Raw genomic sequence first — 21,170 nt, 5'->3', positions numbered from 1 at the left:
TGAAATTTAATCACCGGAGTGCTCTACATCATCATGCCCGCCTCCGGACTGATGCGTGAGTAGTTCATCCTTGGACTATGGGTCCATAACAGTAGCTAGATGGTTGTCTTCTCCTATTATACCATCATATTTAGATCTTGTGAGCTGCCTATCATGATCAAGATCATCTATTTGTAATGCTACATGTTGTGTTTGTTGGGATCCGATGAATATGGAATACTATGTCAAGTTGATTATTGATCTATCATATATGTTGTTTATGATCTTGCATGCTCTCCGCTGCTAGTAGAGACTCTGACCAAGTTGATACTTGTAACTCCAAGAGGGGGTATTTATGCTAGATAGTGGGTTCATGTCTCCATTGAATCTGGGGGAGTGACAGCAGCCCCTAAGGTTGTGGATGTGCTGTTGCCACTAGGGATAAAACATCAATGCTTTGTCTAAGGATATTTGTATTGTTTACATTACGCACAGTATTTAATGCAATTGTCTGTTGCTTGCAACTTAATACTGAAAGGGGTGCGGATGCTAACCCGAAGGTGGACTTTTTAGGCATAGATGCATGCTGGATGGCGGTCTATGTTCTTTGTCGTAATGCCCTAAGTAAATCTCATAGTAGTCGTCATGATATTTATGTGCATTGTTATGCCCTCTCTATTTGTCAATTGCCCAAATGTAATTTGTTTACCCAACATGTTATTTATCTTATTGGAGAGACACCACTAGTGAACTGTGGACCCCGGTCCATTCTTTTACATCTGAAATACAACCTAATGCAATCATTGTTCTCTTTTGTTTCCTGCAAGCAAACATCATTTTCCACACCATACGTTTAATCCTTTGTTTTCAGCAAGCCGGTGAGATTGACAACCTCACTGTTAAGTTGGGACAAAGTAGTTTGATTGTGTTGTGCAGGTTCCACGTTGGCGCCGGAATCCCTGGTGTTGCGCCGCACTACACTCCTTCACCAACAACCTTCACGTGATCTTCATCTCCTACTGGTTCGATAACCTTAGTTTCTTACTGAGGGAAAACTCGCTGATGTACTCATCATACCTTCCTCTTGGGGTTGCCAACGGACGTGTGCTTTACCGTCACAAGCAGTCATTGCCGGCAAATTGATACAAGATATATGCTGAAAACTAGCTAACAGGAAACAAAAACTACAAGCAAGCAAAACAAGTAAAGGAGTGAAACACAACTTGAGCTCCGAGACCATTGTCCAGCCTTGCGATCCAACTAGAGAGGCTGTGAAGCTGGTGAAGAAGGCCGTCATTGAGGGACTCGCACCAACGTCAACCTCCAGAGGCCAAATAGAGCTCAGGAACCATCCCTTTCCACCTCCAAAGAAAGCTCCCTGCTTTCTCACCCCGGATCGGAGGGCACCGTACCTGTCGGAGGTAGATCGCTCTCCCTGAGCACGCATAGATATTGGAAGTTACCGTCGGGGAGAAGGACTCCGAGCACTCGCCTCGCCTCACTGCGCCACCACCCACGAACATCACTACCACCCGCAGCACAAACCACCATACGAGACCAAGCTGCCAGGAGTAAGTGAAGACGATGCAAACCAACCTCCGCCGAGCTCATCCACCCAAACCCACTATCTCAAAACGGCGCCTCCAACGAGGGAACAACACCACCCGAGCGCCGCCACCGTCCAAACCAAATTTTTGGGTTTTCACCCGAGATAGATAGGGCAGGGAGGGAGGGGATACAACCTCGATGTAGCCTTCAAGAAGGAGAACGGCGCCGTCAGCATCGTCGACGTCGCAACCGCCACCGTCGACCAAGGGTTCCCCCCTGTCCAGAGCCCACATCCGACCACACCCTCCACCACCGGAGGATCCGGGGCCGGGGAGGAGCGACGAGCACCGCAGGGAGGAGGAGCCTCCGTCTTCAGATCTGGTACCAGAGGCCCGTCGGGGCGACCTCCGCACCAAGCCCACACCCGCCGCCCCTTCAATGCCCGCGCGGCCGAAGGAAGCAGACCGCAGCATCGGCATCCGCCGCCCGCCGCCAGGCCAGCGATGCCCCACACCCTGCGCCCAAGGCCGCCGCCCTAGATTCTTGGCCCCAGCCCGGTCGACGGAGGGCACCCAGCCACCGGCCACCGCTCCTCAGCGCCGGAGAGGGGGACGGAGGGAGGCGGGCCGACCTCTCCTATCGGCGGAGGCCAACCCCACGCGGCCGTCGTCCTCACCCTTCACCGGCGCCGCATGGCCTTGCCCCTTCACCGGCCCCGCATGGCCTTGCCGGCGGCGACGAGGGGCAAGGAGAGAGAGGGGAGGCAGCGGCGACGGGATCTAGGGTCCCCCCCCCCGGTCGCCTGAAGGGGCGACGCGAGGGAGAGGGAGGGGGTCGGGACCCAATCTCACTTTAATTCTCATTGAGACAATTGGTGCATATTTAGGCACCTACTGGTGGGGACATTGTGTGAAGGGGAAAATGACACTTGTCGAAACCACAATGGACAAGAAAGAACTTGTCACGAGAAGAGCACGTTGAAGTTCGGGAAGGCTTCCCCTTTTTGTGATATCGATCTTTTAGTGCTAAAAGAATGAAACAACGGACAACAATACGAAATGATCTTACGAGTTTCGACTGTAGGAAAACAAAAGTGAATTCACGTAGAATTACTAGCTACGCGTCTATGAAAAATGTGACATTACACATAGCATTACCCTATTTTAAACCAGGTACTTATTTACATCCTCGAGACAAGTGGCGGCACACTCTGCTCGTTCCTGAAGTAGTCGTCGGCGTCCACCTTTCCCTTTGTGATGGCGAGTCTTTTGAAGTTTCCCCCGAAGTATTGCTCACCCCACACCTTGCCGGTTTCATAGCTCGTGACGCCACCGATTACCGTGTTCTCCCCAATGTCGAGGTCCCGGTAGTTCACGTACGCACCCCTCGGGGTCTTGCTCACCAGCGGCTCCATGAAGTCGTACAGGCCCCTGATCCAGTTCGGCGAGTCGGTGCCGTTGCCCGTCCAGAACGCGACGTACTGGATGTTGTAGAGGACGCCGCTCCGGTGAGGGTACGGTGTTTCGGCGTCAGCGATGCTGCCCACACTTCCACCGTGAGGCTCCAGGATGATGATCCCGGCGCCCGCGTTGTTGAACCAGGGGAAGATCTTCTCCCACGAGGCCTCCGTGATGGCCTGCTTGACGTAGTCGGACTTGTTCTTGGTGAAGGTGTTGAGGCTGGTCGTCCTGTTGAGGAGCGTCTCCACGGTGATGTTGGCGTCGCCGGAGTTGATGTTGACCGTGGACTGCAGCCAGCTCATCTCCCGGCAGTCGGCGCGTGTCATGCCGAGCTCAGGGAACTGGCTGCTCATGGTCCGCACGATGGCGCTGCAGTTGCCGAAATACAGGGACTGGAAGAGAGCCTGCTTGCTCTGCACGATCACCCGTATGCTGAGGTCCTCTGGAAGGGCCGGCGCGATCGTTTGCCATTTGGTCACGGCATTGACCGCACCCTGGTCGACGCTCTTCTGGATGTTGAAGAACGTCACTGTCTGTGGGACCGGCACGAGTCTGACCTTCCATGACAGCACGATGCCGAAGCTCCCGCCGCCGCCGCCGCGGATGGCCCAGAAGAGGTCCCTCCCCATGGCTTTCTTGTCCAGCAGCCGCCCTGTTGCGTCGACCAGCGTGGCGTCGAGGACGTTGTCGACGGAGAGCCCGTACTTGCGCATCATCATACCCATGCCGCCGCCGCTGAAGTGGCCGCCCACGCCGATGGTCGGGCACACACCCGCCGGGAACGCGAGACCGGGTGCCGCCTTGGCGACGGTGTAGTACAGCTCCCCCAGAGTTGCGCCGGAGTCCACCCACGCGGTGGCCGCGCGACGGTTGACTCGCACGGCGCGGAGGTTTTCGAGGTCGACCACGGCGAACGTCTCGGGGCGCTCGGACCGGTACGAGAGGCCCTCGTAGTCGTGCCCACCGCTGCGCACGCGGACGCGCACGTCGTGGCGGCGGCCGCAGACCACGGCGGCTTGGACGTGGGACGCGTTGGTGGGCGTCACGATGCAGACCGGCCTCACCGTTGTCGGGGTGAAGAACTTCGGGTTCCTGATTGACGACACCAGGACAGAAGTAAAGGACGGCGAGCTTGGCGTGAACACGAGCTGGCTGGGGATGTTTCCCGAGAGGCACTGGAGGAACTCGCCGGAGGCAGCTAAGGACGGGACGGACGCGTAGCAAGCGAGGAAGCAAACTGCGAGCAGGAGAGCTGTGCCTGTGGACAGCGCCATTTTCGCCCCTCTCGTGCACTCTAGCTAGGGTCTAGGGAGAAGGTGCATATGGGCTTGCCAATTGCCATCAGCTCGTTTCTCGTTATATAGGCCATCGACGACTTCTTTGAAACGTCCGCAACAGGTGAAGTGCTTTGGTGGGCGTTGAAGTCATGGTTAACTTTTTTTTCCTGCGTTGGTCAGCATTCGGTTACTTGCATCGGCCGGATTAACTGGCTAATTTTCGTTACTCGTTAGCTGTGTTTGATTAGTACTTGCATATAAGATAAGTTTTGACTAAAAACAAATAGATAGACAATATATACTCTTTCCAACGATGCTAATTGTATACCTATACTTTCTATATAGTCTCTCCGATCCATATTATTTGATGCTAAAATGGATGTATCTACAAGTAAATGGTGTCTAAATACAGGACGCGGCGTTTCTGCTCACGAGCTCATCTGCTCCTGCAAGCTGATTGGGCATGAGAAGCATTGGGAGGTGTGCCAGTGTATTTTGCTTGCCAAATACAAGACGTTTGAAATTGATGGATACAAAGAGTCATACGGAGTACATCCCTGGCGATGCATGTACCCACTGGCCTCTAGTTTTCTTTCGATGAAGGGTGAGTGAGAGCAGAGATGTCATTAATTGCTATCAGTGAGTGCTACCAACACAGTCACATGTGACTTACTAATATTTATCTATTAAAGAAGAAATACCTGAACTATACGTAGGAAATTACAAGGCTACAACTGCACGCTAAGGCACTTGATTGGCTGATTTCTCCAGGAGTAGATGAGCTCGAGCTCAGTTTTGGATATCCGCTAAATACATCTATATTAGCATAAAGTAATATAAATCGGAGGGAGTAATACATAATAAGTATTGTTAAATTTGTATTAAAAAATTCTAGTGATGCTAATTGTATACCAATAATCTTTATATGGTATATAATAAGTATCATTGAATTTTTATTAAAATACACTTTCTAATGATGCTATTTGTATACCAATAATGTTTATATGGTAATACATAATTAGTATCATGGAATTCGTATTAAAATAACACTTTCTAATGATGCTATTATATAATAAATAGTACATCATAAGTATCATTGAATTCGTATTAGAAAACACTTCTAATGATGCTACCTGTATATCAATAATCTTTGTATATTTACACTAATTCTTTGTCAAAGACAAATTAATCTTAGAATACATCCGCTGGATTTACTTGAATGGAGGAGTATTATATTTCCAAATGAAAACCAAGAACTAGTACTCTCTCCTGCCCAGAATATATTGCATATAAGGTTTGGTCAAGTCAAACTTTGTAAATTTTAATCATATATATTGATAAAAATATAAACATATGCAATAAAATAATAATATTTTTAGAATTGTTATGAAATATATTTTCATAATATATGCATTTGACATGATAAATCTTTGTATTATTATGTATATTTTTGGTCAAAGTTTGCACATTTTAACTTGTACAAAAAATTATGCACAACATAAAATGGGCAGGAGGGAGTATCAGACCGAATATTTTTGTTGAAAGTTATGTACTCGTGGTAACTAATGAGATTTTTCTCTTGCGAATAGAGCTGTTAAAAATATTCGAGCCCATCAAACTATTTAAAATTGATTTATTAGTGGCTCTCGACTCGTGTTCGGTTGAGGTTAAGCCGAGCTCAAGCCTGGAATGAAGCTCCCGAACCTGCAGTCCATCTCGTTTTTTTTTCTATGAAAATATTCTGGACCATGACCGTACATGCAGCTTAGGATGTAAGTGGACAAGCCGCTGGACAATTCGCGACTTGCCGCACCAGCTGCAATTCCCTATGCGGAATTAACCGGTAACCCACTAAATATTCGTGTGGTACGTAGTTGGGGCGTCCATGAAAATCTCATTCCGTGCGGCACAAGCCAGGTTCACAGAGCTCCTTGTACGATCTCGAGCAGAAAGCGACGCTCGGTGGTCGCCACCATGATCCGAAATAGCTGGAACTCATCCTACTGCAGCAAGGTCTCGATGCTCGTCGGCGACGGCTGGCCCCCGCGTATTACTTCATACTCCGTACGTATGTTGATGAGGCCGCTACTCCCATCGTGGTCAGGTTCTCGCTCGGCGGAGGCGGCAGAGGTGAAAGGTCGTTGCTGCACGGGCTACTCCACATCGGAGCGGCTTCGTGCACCATATGAACTAGGGATCCCTATGAACTACAATTCTGTTCTAAAAGACAGCCCTAGCACTCCGTGGGCGGTGCCTGGTTGTGATCTCTCTGTGCCATGAAGATTGTCTAAGATTTGTCAAAATTTAAATGTATCTAGATGAATATGTTTAAAATTTGATGAATCTTAAACAATCTTTGTGGGATGGACAAAGTAGCATAATTCATATTCCTTGCAAGCTGTTAGAGCATCTCCACCGGCGCGTCCCCAATAATCGCCGGCAGAGACGTCGGCACTGCCGTATGAGGGGCGCCGGCACTGCATCCTCTATTTGGGGGTGTTGTTCCCACACCGGCGGCACCAAACCGGCGGCCCCGATAGATGATTTGAATTAAAATCTCAAATAAAAGCATAAAAATTCGAATAAATTAGAGGAGGAACATTCCACAAACTAATACATAATTGGTAAACATGGTTTTACACAAACTAAGACATAGTTTGGAACATGGTTTCCACAAACTAATACATAGTTTAAACCATGGTTGACACAAATTAAAACATTGCAAAATGATAAAACTTAACTAGTGCTGGTATCGTAGGTTTCGTTTGTTCGCTGCCAAGAAAGAACACTCCCAGGCACTCCCAGTCACTCAAACTGGAAAATCCAGCTGGTGATGATAGCCCTGTTGGTCCTTTCGAGGAAGAACATCAAGAAATCTCCGTGCCTATTTTCGCTCCGAAGAAACAACACTCGGCGTGTTCAATCGTCCTCCTCATCATTGTCGCCATGGTAATGCCGGTGGCAGCGCGTCTCGTCGAACACCTTGACGCTCATATCGGCGTCGCCAAGGTAGGAGAATGTGAGCACGCAACCGGCTTCGAGGTCGTGGTAGCGCGCGAACTTCTCCCAGCCGGTGTGGAGGTACATCTTGCCGCGCCCGTCGAAGAGCACGTCCACCGGCCACCGGCAGAAGTCGCAGCCAGCCTCCCGCAGATGCAGCGCGGCCGGCTCATTGCCGGCGACGAAGTAGGCAAACTTGTCCGGCAGCCTCTGGATGCCGAGTGGGTCGCCCTTGAGGACGATGACGAACTCAAACAGCGCTTCCTGCTCTTCCCACAGGTCCAACGATGAAGACGACGGCGTCGCATGCGGCGGCGACCGAGCAGCTCTGCCGCGGCCACGACCACGACCACGGCCGCGACCTCGGCCTCGGCCTCTGCCTATAACAGCCATGGCGTCGTCTCTTGAGATGGTGGCAGCTAGGATTGGGGAGAGCGGCGCTAGGATTTGTGTGTGAGGGAAGATGCGAGAGCGACCCTTTTTATAGGCCGGAGGGAGGCGGGTGATGACGCGTGAAGCACACGCCCGTTGGGAACTCCAAGAGGAAGGTGTGATGCGTACAGCAGCAAGTTTCCCTCAGTAAGAAACCAAGGTTTATCGAACCAGTAGGAGATGAAGGCCACGTGAAGGTTGTTGGTGAAGGAGTGTAGTGCGACGCAACACCAGGGATTCCGGCGCAACGTGGAACCTGCACAACACAACCAAAATACTTTGCCCCAACTTAACAGTGAGGTTGTCAATCTCACCGGCTTGCTGTAAACAAAGGATTAAACGTATGCTTGTGAAGAACAACAGAGAATAGAGATAGCAGTTGATTGTATTTCAGATGTAAAAGAATGGACCGGGGTCCACAGTTCACTAGTGGTGTCTCTCCAATAAGATAAATAGCATGTTGGGTGAACAAATTACGGTTGGGCAATTGACAAATAGAGAGGGCATAACAATGCACATACATATCATGATGACTACTATGAGATTTACTTAGGGCATTATGACAAAGAACATAGACCGCTATCCAGCATGCATCTATGCCTAAAAAGTCCACCTTCGGGTTAGCATCCGCACCCCTTCCAGTATTAAGTTGCAAACAACAGACAATTGCATTAAGTATGGTGCGTAATGTAATCAACACAAATATCCTTAGACAAAGCATCGATGTTTTATCCCTAGTGGCAACAGCACATCCATAACCTTAGAACTTTCTGTCACTGTCCCAGATTCAATGGAGGCATGAACCCACTATCGAGCATAAATACTTCCTCTTTGAGTTACAACTATCAACTTGGCCAGAGCCTCTACTAGCAACGGAGAGAATGCAAGATCATAAACAACACATATATGATAGATCAATAATCAACTTGACATAGTATTCCATATTCATCGGATCCCAACAAACACAACATGTAGCATTACAAATAGACGATCTTGATCATGTTAGGCAGCTCACAAGATCTAAACATGATAGCACAAGAGGAGAAAACAACCATCTAGCTACTGCTATGGACCCATAGTCCAAGGATGAACTACTCACGCATCAATCCGGAGGCGGGCATGATGATGTAGAGCCCTCCGATGATGATTCCCCTCTCCGGCAGGGTGCCGGAGGCGATCTCCTGAATCCCCCGAGATGGGATTGGCGGCGACGGCGTCACAGTATGTTTTCTCGTATCGTGGCTCTCGGTACTAGGGTTTTCGCGACGGAGAGAATAAATAGGTGAAGGGGCAGAGTCGGGAGGCGGCCGAGGGGCCCACCCCACAGGCCGGCGCCCCCCCCTCCAGGCCGCGCCGCCTGATACGCGTACAGCACGCGTCCGTTGGGAACCCCAAGAGGAAGGTGTGATGCGTACAACGGCAAGTTTTCCCTCAGTAAGAAACCAAGGTTTATCGAACCAGTAGGAGCCAAGAAGCACGCTGAAGGTTGATGGCGGCGGGATGTAGTGCGGCGCAACACCAGGGATTCCAGCGCCAACGTGGAACCTACACAACACAACCAAAGTACTTTGCCCCAACGAAACAGTGAGGTTGTCAATCTCACCGGCTTGCTGTAACAAAGGATTAAATGTATAGTGTGGATGATGATTGTTTGCAGAAAACAGTAGAACACGTATTGCAGTAGATTGTATTCAATGTAAAAGAATGGACCGGGGTCCATAGTTCACTAGAGGTGTCTCTCCCATAAGATTAATTGCATGTTGGGCGAACAAATTACAGTCAGGCAATTGACAAATAGAGAGGGCATGACAATGCACATACATGATATGATGAATATTGTGAGATTTAATTGGGCATTACGACAAAGTACATAGACCGCTATCCAGCATGCATCTATGCCTAAAAAGTCCACCTTCGGGTTATCATCCGAACCCCTTCCGAGTATTAAGTTGCAAACAACGGACAATTGCATTAAGTATGGTGCGTAATGTAATCAATAACTACATCCTTGGACATAGCATCAATGTTTTATCCCTAGTGGCAACAGACACATCCACAACCTTAGAACTTTACGTCACCTGTCCCAGATTTAATGGAGGCATGAACCCACTATCGAGCATAAATACTCCCTATTGGAGTTAAGAGTAAAAACTTGGCCGAGCCTCTACTAATAACGGAGAGCATGCAAGATCATAAACAACACATAGGTAATAGATTGATAATCAACATAACATAGTATTCTCTATCCATCGGATCCCGACAAACACAACATATAGCATTACGGATAGATGATCTTGATCATGTTAGGCAGCTCACAAGATCCGACAATGAAGCACATAAGGAGAAGACGACCATCTAGCTACTGCTATGGACCCATAGTCCGAGGGTGAACTACTCACTCATCACTCCGGAGGCGACCATGGCGGTGAAGAGTCCTCCGGGAGATGATTCCCCTCTCCGGCAGGGTGCCGGAGGCGATCTCTCGAATCCCCCGAGATGGGATTGGCGGCAGCGGCGTCTCTGGAAGGTTATCCGTATCGTGGCTCTCGGTACTGGGGGTTTCGCGACGAAGACTATTTGTAGGCGGAAGGGCAGGTCAAAGGGCGTCACGAGGGGCCCACACACCAGGGCCGCGCGGCCAGGACCTGGGCCGCGCCGCCCTGCTGTGGCGGCGCCTCGTGGCCCCACTTCGTCTATCCCTCGGTCTTCTGGAAGCTTCGTGGCAAAATAGGCCCCTGGGCGTTGATTTCGTCCAATTCCGAGAATATTTCCTTACTAGGATTTCTGAAACCAAAAACAGCAGAAAACAACAAGCGGCTCTTCAGCATCTCGTTAATAGGTTAGTGCCGGAAAATGCATAAATATGACATAAAGTATGCATAAAACATGTAGATATCATCAATAATGTGGCATGGAACATAAGAAATTATCGATACGTCGGAGACATATCACCGCCCTATGGTGTGGGGCCACCTTGGCCCCTCTCCGTATCTCCTTCGGTGTTCTGGAAAGCTCCGTGCAAAATAAGACCGTGGGCTTCTGTTTCGTCCAATTCCGAGAATATTTCCTGTGTAAGATTTCTGAAACCAAAAACAGCAGAAAACAGGAACTGGCGCTTCGGCATCTTGTTAATAGGTTAGTTCCGGAAAATGCATCAAAATGATATAAAGTGTATATAAAACATGTGAGTTTTATCATAAAACTAGCATGGAACATAAGAAATTATAGATACGTTTGAGACGTATCAAGCATCCCCAAGCTTAGTTCCTACTCGCCCTCGAGTAGGTAAACGATAACAAGGATAATTTCTGAAGTGACATGCTGCTATCATAATCTTGATCAATACTATTGTAAAGCATATGAGATGAATGAAGTGATTCAAAGCAATGGTAAAGATAATGACTAAACAACCGATCATATAGCAAAGACTTTTCATGAATAGTACTTTCAAGACAAGCATCAATAAGTCTTGCATAGGAGTTAACTCATAAAGCAATAGATTCTTAGTAGAAAGTTTTGAAGCAACACAAAGGAAGATATAAGTTTCAGCAGTTGCTTTCAACTTCAACATGTATATCTCATGGATAATTGTCAATGCTGGCGCGTAGTTGACGTGGGAGTTAGAAATCTTTGTGGTGTAGCTTTTCTTCAGTTCCCCGGCAACGGCGCCAGAAATTTGCTTGATGCGTGTAGTTGACACGTCCGTTGGGAACCCCAAGAGGAAGGTGTGATGCGCACAGCGGCAAGTTTCCCTCGATAAGAAACCAAGGTTTAATCGAACCGAGTAGGAGTCAAGAAGCACGTTGAAGGTTGATGGCGGCGGGATGTAGTGCGGCGCAACACCGGAGATTCCGGCGCCAACGTGGAACTCGCACAACACAACCAAAGTACTTTGCCCCAACGAAACAGTGAGGTTGTCAATCTCACCGGCTTGCTGTAACAAAGGATTAACCGAATTGTGTGGAAGATGATTGTTTGCGAGAGAAAACGAGTAAAACAAGTATTGCAAGCAGATTTGTATTTCGAGTATTAAAAGAATGGACCGGGGTCCACAGTTCACTAGAGGTGTCTCTCCCATAAGATAAAAGCATGTTGGGTGAACAAATTACGATCGGGCAATTGACAAATAGAGAGGGCATAACAATGCACATACATGGCATGATAAGTATAGTGAGATTTAATTGGGCATTACGACAAAGTACATAGACCGCCATCCAACCGCATCTATGCCTAAAAAGTCCACCTTCGGGTTATCGTCCGAACCCCTTCCGAGTATTAAGTTGCAAAGCAACGAGACAATTGCATTAAGTATGGTGCGTAATGTAATCAACAACTACATCCTCGGACATAGCGCCAATGTTTTATCCCTAGTGGCAACAGCACAACACAACCTTAGAACTTTTCGTCACTTCGTCCCGTGTGTCAATGCGGGCATGAACCCACTATCGAGCATAAATACTCCCTCTTGGAGTTAAAAGCAAAAACTTGGCCAGAGCCTCTACTAGTAACGGAGAGCATGCAAGATCATAAACAACACATATGTAATAACTTGATAATTAACATAACATGGTATTCTCTATCCATCGGATCCCGACAAACACAACATAGAGTATTACGGATAGATGATCTTGATCATGTTAGGCAGCTCACAAGATCCAACAATGAAGCACAATGAGGAGAAGACAACCATCTAGCTACTGCTATGGACCCATAGTCCAGGGGTGAACTACTCACTCATCACTCCGGAGGCGACCATGGCGGTGTAGAGTCCTCCGGGAGATGAATCCACTCTCCGGCAGGGTGCCGGAGGAGATCTCCAGAATCCCCCGAGATGGGATCGGCGGCGGCGGCGTCTCAGTAAGGTTTTCCGTATCGTGGTTTTTCGCCTCGGGGGTTTCGCGACGGAGGCTTTAAGTAGGCGGAAGGGCAGAGTCGGGGGGCTAACGAGGGGCCCACACCACAGGGCGGCGCGGGCCCCCCCTCGGCCGCGCCGCCATGTGGTTTGGCCACCTCGTGGCCCCACTTCGTATGCTCTTCGGTCTTCTGGAAGGTTCGTGGCGAAATAGGCCCCTGGGTCTTCGTTTCGTCCAATTACGAGAATATTTTGTTACTAGGATTTCTGAAACCAAAAACAGCAGAAAACAGGAACTGGCACTTCGGCATCTTGTTAATAGGTTAGTTCCAGAAAATGCACGAATATGACATAAAGTGTGCATAAAACATGTAGGTATCATCAATAATATGGCATAGAACATAAGAAATTATCGATACGTCGGAGACGTATCAGTCAACACAAAGTAATATGATGAATGCAAATAAGCAAGTATATAAGAATCAATGCACACAGTTGACACACGTGTTTGCTTCTAGGATAGAAAGAAGTAGGTAAACTGACTCAACATAAAGTAAAAGAAAGGGCCCTTCGCAGAGGGAAGCAGGGATTACTCTTGTGCTAGAGCTTTTTTATTTTGAAGACATATAAACAATTTTGTCAATGGTAGTAGTAATTCATATGTGTTATGCATAAGACATCCTATAAGTTGCAAGCCTCATGCATAGAATACCAATAGTGCTCGCACCTTGTCCTAATTAGCTCGGATTTCCATGGATTATCATTGCATTACATATGTTTCAACCAAGTGTCACAAAGGGGTACCTCTATGTCACCTGTACAAAGGTCCAAGGAGATAGATCACATTTGATTTCTCGTTTTTGATAGATCTCAACTTAAGGACATCCGTATCGGGACAACATAGAAAACAGATAATGGACTCCTCTTTAATGCTTAAGCATTCACCAACAGATAATATTCTCATAAGAGATTGAGGATTAATGTCCAAACTGAAACTTCCACCATGATACATGGCTTTAGTTGGCGGCCCAATGTTCTTCTCTAACAGTATGCATACTCAAACCATTTAATCATGATAAATCACCCTTACTTCAGACAAGACGAACATGCATAGCAACTCACATGATATTCAACAAAGGTGTAACAGTTGATGGCATCCCCAGAAACATGGTTACCGCTCAACAAGCAACTTATAAGAAATAAGATACATAAGCAACATATTCAATACCACAATAGTTTTTTAAGCTATTTTCCCATGAGCTATGTATTGCAAATACAAGGAATGAAATTTTAAAGGTAGCACGCAAGCAATTTACTTGGAATGTCAGAAAAACCACATAATAGGTAGTTATGGTGGACACAAATGGCATAGGTTTTGGCTCAAGGTTTTGGATGCACGAGAAGCATTCCCTCTCAGTACAAGGCTTTTGGCTAGCAAGGTTGTTTGAAGCAAACTCAAGTATGAACCGGTACAGCAAAACTTACATAAGAACATATTGCAAGCATTATAAGACTCTACACTTGTCTCCTTGTTGTTCAAACACCTTTACCAGAAAATATCTAGACTTTTAGAGAGACCAATCATGCAAACCAAATTTCAACAAGCTCTACGATAGTTCTCCACTACTAGGTTCAACACTACATGATGCAAGAGCTTAAACATGATCTATTTGAGAGCTCAAAACAATTGCCAAGTATCAAATTATTCAAGACAATATATACCAATTACCACATGAAGCATTTTCTGTTTCCAACCAAATAGAAATGAACGAAGCAGTTTTCAATCTTCGCCATGAATATTAAAAGTAAAGCTAAGAACACCAGTGTTCATATGAAACAGCGGAGCGTGTCTTTCTCCCACACAAAGAATGCTAGGATCCGAGTTTATTCAAACAAAAACAAAAATAAAAACATACAGACGCTCCAAGTAAAGCACATAAGATGTGACGGAATAAAAATATAGTTTCACTAGAGGTGACCTGATAAGTTGTCGATGAAGAAGGGGATGCCTTGGGCATCCCCAAGCTTAGATGCTTGAGTCTTCTTGAAATATGCGGGGATGAACCACGGGGGCATCCCCAAGCTTAGACTCTTCACTCTTCTTGATCATATTGTATCATCCTCCTCTCTTGACCCTTGAAAACTTCCTCCACACCAAACTCAAAATAAACTCATTAGAGGGTTAGTGCATAATCAAAAATTCACATGTTCAGAGAGGACACAATCATTCCTAATACTTCTGGACATCACCCAAAGCTACTGAAAGTTGATGGAACAAAGAAATCCATCCAACACAGTAAAAGAGGCAATGTGAAATAAAAGGCAGAATCTGTCAAAACAGAACAGTCCGTAAAGACGAATTTTTTAGAGGCACTTAATGTGCTCAGATGAAGAAGCTAAAATTGAATGAAAGTTGCGTACATATCTGAGGATCACTCATGAATTTTCGCTGATTTTTCTGAGTTTCCTACAGAGAGATCTACTCAAATTCGTGACAGCAAGAAATCTGTTTCTGCGCAGAAATCCAAATCTAGTATCAACCTTACTATCAAAGACTTTACTTGGCACAACAATGCAACAAAATAAAGATAAGGAGAGGTTTCTACAGTAGTTAAAACTTCCAAGACACAAATATAAAATAAAAAATGCAGAAATAAAACAATGGGTTGTCTCCCATAAGCGCTTTTCTTTAACGCCTTTCAGCTAGGCGCAGAAAGTGTAACTCAAGTATTATCAAGAGATGAAGCATCAACATTAGAGTTGGGACTTTTCTCAACAATGCATTGTATCTTGTCTATGCAAGTTTCAGAGGCTCCTCTTTCATTACTTTTAGGCTTACTATCCTCCTCAAATAAATTTTCAGGAACAATCCAATCAAAATTCTTTTCTAGAGCTTAAGAGGTATTGGTACTTTAATATCCCCCTCGCAATTGGTTTTATTAGTGTACTTTAGCCTATCTTTTTCCATCTTTTCAAGGGTACTTGCAAAATTAGTATAAAATCCAAGCATCTTATGTTGAATAAAGACTTTTCTAGCTTCTTTAGCTACATCACCAAATTATTTAAGAAGGGTTTCTAAAACAAAATCTTTCTTCTCTCCTTCTTCCATATCAGAAAGTGTAAGAAACATATGTTGTATTATAGGATTAAGATTAACAAATCTAGCTTCCAACATGTGCACTAAAGAGGCAGCAACAATTTCATAAGTAGGAACAAGTTCTACCAAGGATCTATCTTCAAAATCTTTAACCGTACTAACATGAGTGAAAAATTCTTCTATATTATCTCTTCCAATGATAGACCCACGCCCTACTGATATATCTTTCAAAGTGAACTTAGGGGGAAGCATGATGAAAATAAACAAAAGGTAAATAAAGTAAATGCAAGTAACTATTTTTTTGTGTTTTTGATATAAGGAAAGCAAACAAAACAGAAAATAAAATAAAGTAAAGCAAGATAATAAACAAAGTAAAGAGATTGGATGTGAGAGACTCCCGTTGCAGCGTGTCTTGATCTCCCCGGCAACGGCGCCAGAAATTAGCTTGATGACGCGTGAAGCACACGCCCGTTGGGAACCCCAAGAGGAATGTGTGATGCGTACAACAGCAAGTTTCCCTCAGTAAGAAAAACCAAGGTTTATCGAACCCGTAGGAGATGAAGGCCACGTGAATGTTGTTGGTGAAGGAGTGTAGTGCGGCGCAACACCAGGGATTCCGGCGCCAACGTGGAACCTGCACAACACAACCAAAATACTTTGCCCCAACTTAACAGTGAGGTTGTCAATCTAACCGGCTTGCTGTAAACAAAGAATTAAACATATGGTGTGGAGAATGATGTTTGCTTGTGAAAAACAACAGAGAACAGAGATTGCAGTTGATTGTATTTCAGATGTAAAAGAATGGACCCGGGTCCACAGTTCACTAGTGGTGTCTCTCCAATAAGATAAATAGCATGTTGGGTGAACAAATTACAGTTGGGCAATTGACAAATAGAGAGGGCATAACAACGCACATACATATCATGATGATTACTATGAGATTTACTTAGGGCATTACGACAAAGAACATAGACCGCTATCCAGCATGCATCTATGCCTAAAAAGTCCACCTTCGGGTTAGCATCCGCACCCCTTCCAGTATTAAGTTGCAAACAACAGACAATTGCATTAAGTATGGTGCGTAATGTAATCAACACAAATATCCTTAGACAAACCATCGATGTTTTATCCCTAGTGGCAACAGCACATCCATAACCTTAGAACTTTCTGTCGCTGTCCCAGATTCAATGGAGGCATGAACCCACTATCGAGCATAAATACTCCCTCTTGGAGTTACAAGTATCAACTTGGCCAGAGCCTCTACTAGCAACGGAGTGCATGCAAGATCATAAACAACACATATATGATAGATCAATAATCAACTTGACATAGTATTCCATATTCATCGGATCCCAACAAACACAACATGTAGCATTACAAATAGACGATCTTGATCATGTTAGGCAGCTCACAAGATCTAAACATGATAGCACAAGAGGAGAAGACAACCATCTAGCTACTGCTATGAACCCATAGTCCAAGGATGAACTACTCACGCATCAATCCGAAGGCGGGCATGATGATGTAGAGCCCTCCGGTGATGATTCCCCTCTCCGGCAGGGTGCCGGAGGCGATCTCCTGAATCCCCCGAGATGGGATTGGCGGCGACGGCGTCACAGTATGTTTTTCTCGTATCGTGACTCTCGGTACTAGGGTTTTCGCGACGGAGAGAATAAATAGGTGAAGGGGCAGAGTCGGGAGGCGGCCGAGGGACCCACCCCACAGGCCGGCGCGACCTCCTCCAGGCCGCGCCGCCCTATGGTGTGGGGCCACCTTGGCCCCTCTCCGTATCTCCTTCGGTGTTCCGGAAAGCTCCGTGCAAAATAAGACCGTGGGCTCTTGTTTCGTCCAATTCCGAGAATATTTCCTGTGTAAGATTTCTGAAACCAAAAACAACAGAAAACAGGAACTGGCGCTTCGGCATCTTGGTAATAGGTTAGTGCCGGAAAATGCATCAAAATGATATAAAGTGTATATAAAACATGTGAGTATTGTCATAAAACTAGCATGAAACATAAGAAATTATAGATACGTTTGAGACGTATCAGCGGGCGAGCGATCGCGCTCATTAACATCGGCACGGAGAGCTAGGCGCGATGAGACGGTTCGTTGCGCCTCTGCGAAAACTGGACCATCGCTGCGCACCAATAACTTTCGTCGCGAGGTAGACGACGGTTAGGTTAAACTTGAATGTGCCGCTGACGCGTCGGTCCCGCCACTCACCGCTGGCGTCGACTTTTGGGATGTGTGTCTGACAGGCGGCTTCCACGCCCAAAAAAATCGCCTCGTGAGGCACCCCCGCGCATTTCGCGTAGGGGCCGGCACGGGGTTGCCGGCGCTTCTATTGGGTTCGAAAAAGCGCCAATGCTATTTGGGGCGCACCGGTGTAAGTTCATTTTCGCTGCTGGCTCCCAAAACACTATCAGAACCGTTATAGAACGCGTCGGTTGAGATGCTCTTATGTTACGTACAACAATTGATCGATCACAAGGTTGGCTCTAAAAAGTCGCAGCACATCGAGCCAGCTCTGCATATTGTGTTAGCTCCGTGTCCGCGAGATGTATTTCCGCGGGATTCACAAACAGATTTCTAGAGGTGAGGAAGTGCAGGCAGACGTGCGCCCCTGGCGCCGCTGATCAAAATATGGGAAAACTTAAATTAGAGGCTCACCTACCCAATCTTTTAATTTATTGGGAAAACTTAAAATAGAGGCTCACATACACGTAATGTTTTAATTTTGAACCTTCAGAAATTATATTTTGAAGTTTAAAAAATCTAAAATAAAACTCTAGAGGTAGCCAATGATGTATATTCCTTCGCAAAAAAAGAAGCCAATGATGTATATTGTTCAAAATATTAATACAAACTACTTGTTATTGTATGCTTATTATTAATTTTTTATGTAGCTTAGAATATAAAGTAATTTGTATTGAGATTTTGCAGGTTTGTAGTATACGATCATTAGCCACCTCTAGGATTTTGTTTTGGATTTTTTGACACATCAAAAAGCTGCATGTAGCTCGGTCTTTATTTGTCCACCCTCACCAAATCAGTTGATATATACCAAACGAAACAGTAGTAGGAGGCCCACAAGTGGTCATATGCACACATGGCACCATCTCCAAAGGACAATTCCGATAAAACTTACCTATTTCTAGAAAGAAAACATGAAATAGCATGTCCCCGAAAAGATTTCATAGACTAACCTTTTTGTATGGCGCCACACCAGGCGGAGCCGAGCTCCACAACACGTTGCTGCCTCGGACGGCGCCATGATTGGCACGACGCCTTGGACAACACTGCTATGGGGAGTTCGACGTTGCTATCAACGAAAACCATGGGGCTCGCTTCGCGTTAGCATGACACCCCCATGATAGCGTCGTGCTGTGGAGCATGGCGACATCCACGAGACACAATTCGATTCAGTTGTGTTACGCTAGGCCCGCGCCCTGCTTTTCCAAACCATCTCACTCCTCCACTTAAGCTCTTTGTCCTGATCTCGACCGCCCTCTCTCCCCCTCTCACTCCTCCACTTAAGCTCCGCTCGAAACCCTCTAGATCCGATGTGTTTCTTTGTGGATTTCTGCTCCTTTTGTCCTTAGAGATAATCTCCCCCATTCCCATTCTTTCTGTCCACCTAATTTCGTGGTATTGGGTCAATTTTCTCACACATGGTGAAGCCTTAGATCTTGCATTTGAAGGGTTTATTGTTCATGTATTGACCAATGGTGGTTACGGTTAGAGTTTTGTAAGATTTAGTAAGAGTAAGGTTGTGTAGGTTAGGTCAGATTTTATACCAAAGTTGGCATGCCTAGTTTGATATTGTTTATTGGGAATGCTTTGGTTGGAGGTGATATAATTGTTCCTTGATGCATTTTGGTTCTTTTCATTGTTTTTTAGATGATGAGAATCGTGAATGTTCATCATGTGGACCAGGCAACTTTTTTGAAAGGCAATGCCAAGTGTGTTGACCCGGAGGAGGTAGTCATGGTGTTCGTCACTAGTCCTACCTATGCCGAGGTGTTGGAAACAGTGAGGATGGATTTGAAATGGATTGGGGCAAGTGATGCATGTGAACTGGTTGGAAGCAATGCCAAGTTAGCAATCACAATTACTTGAAGATAAAACCTGTTGGCTCCGAATTGAAACATCCTGCACACTCACGGTCATCTTCCCACAAGGCAGGTGAAAACTATACGTCTCAGGTCTCGATTGATCAACAAGTCCCATGATCACGCAAGGGTCCATATGTGGTGTCGAATGGGACACAAAGTGGACGACAAGGAGAAGTCCAATCTTCTTGATATACCGTGTGTATCACTCGCCGTAATGCATCTTCTTGCTATGAGCCTCATGGCACCTCAGGTGCAACCATTTGCAAATTGTCCTTTTCTCCGCCATAAGCCTTTCACGGTGCCATTTATTCTAATGCTCATCTAGAATAGATTCGGGTTCCATCCTGCATTTATACAAAAAATATTATTTTTTCCTAAGTGATTCATATAAGAGGCACAAACTTGGTAATACTCACTAAAATTAATATTATGAACATATTCGGTTTTCACAACAAGGGTGAGCTTACATAGCCAACAATTCATTAAATATGCACCAAAACATTTTTGCACAAATGAAAAAAGTTGTCACAACAATCCACATACATGTCATCAATTATCATCAACTAGCACCACACCAATCCATTTATGCACACATGAGACTATGAACATATTCGGGTAGACCATAATTCGTATGCTCAACAATTTATCTTGTGTAATTTCATTCTATGCACATACTAGGTTTTCACATCATATAAACTAGGTCACAAACACTCAAATCTAGCTACACAAAACAACTACCAAATATCCGCAATACATATATGTGCCATCAACTAGGGTTAGTATCCAGATAAAATCGAAAATTTAGGATGAACTAGGGTTACTGAAATCCTAGAGGTTTGATGATTCAACCAATAAAAACAAGGGAAGGGGTGTATTACCTCTAGGGATGTGAGAAGAACTAGTTCCACCGAAAAGAGCTTTAAATCCGTGGATTTAGATTAGGGTTTTGAGGTAAGGGGAGAGGGGCGACACCGACACCATGGGAGGTTGCTCTCTATTTCTCGGGCAAAGAGGTAAGTGAGGAGAAGGTCAGGGCGGTGATGGCCTGGGCTATTTCACCGAAGGGTGATGGCGTCATCGAGCACCGAGCCATCGTTCAAAACATAGTGCCTTGCAAGATGGCACCATACATACGTGTCATGGGGCCCATGACAGGCGACGACCGCCACGTCGGCCTACACATAGCTTCATTTTCTACGTCATTGTGCAAGCCATGGAGACGTCCTTGGTGGCATTGTGCCGTGAAGCATGTCTATGCCTGTTGCGGCGCCAAACAAAAAAAAGAGTTATTCTTTGTATTCTTTATGAGAACATGTCATTTCGTGAATTCTTTCCAGAAATAGTTCATATTTGTCAAAACTGTCTCTCTGAAGGCTCATTGATTCTTTCTAGCTTAGATTACGAGCCCAT

The 21,170-nt window shown here is 45.8% G+C and overlaps 1 protein-coding gene across 1 annotated transcript; it reads right to left on the bottom strand.

Annotated features, from left to right (window-relative positions):
- Nucleotides 1–2,673: 2,673 nt before the first annotated feature.
- Nucleotides 2,674–4,279, bottom strand: LOC124683638 (berberine bridge enzyme-like Cyn d 4). Its single transcript, XM_047218118.1, has one exon. The coding sequence runs from the start codon at nucleotides 4,259–4,261 to the stop codon at nucleotides 2,708–2,710; it is 1,554 nt and encodes a 517-aa protein (XP_047074074.1). The 5' UTR covers nucleotides 4,262–4,279; the 3' UTR covers nucleotides 2,674–2,707.
- Between the last annotated feature and the right edge of the window lie 16,891 nt (nucleotides 4,280–21,170).

The sequence above is a fragment of the Lolium rigidum genome, chromosome 1, assembly GCF_022539505.1.
Source record: "Lolium rigidum isolate FL_2022 chromosome 1, APGP_CSIRO_Lrig_0.1, whole genome shotgun sequence".
NCBI classification, from domain to species: Eukaryota; Viridiplantae; Streptophyta; class Magnoliopsida; order Poales; family Poaceae; genus Lolium; species Lolium rigidum.
Note: the sequence above shows the minus strand (reverse complement) of the source record. Positions and strands in the feature narration are given on the sequence as shown.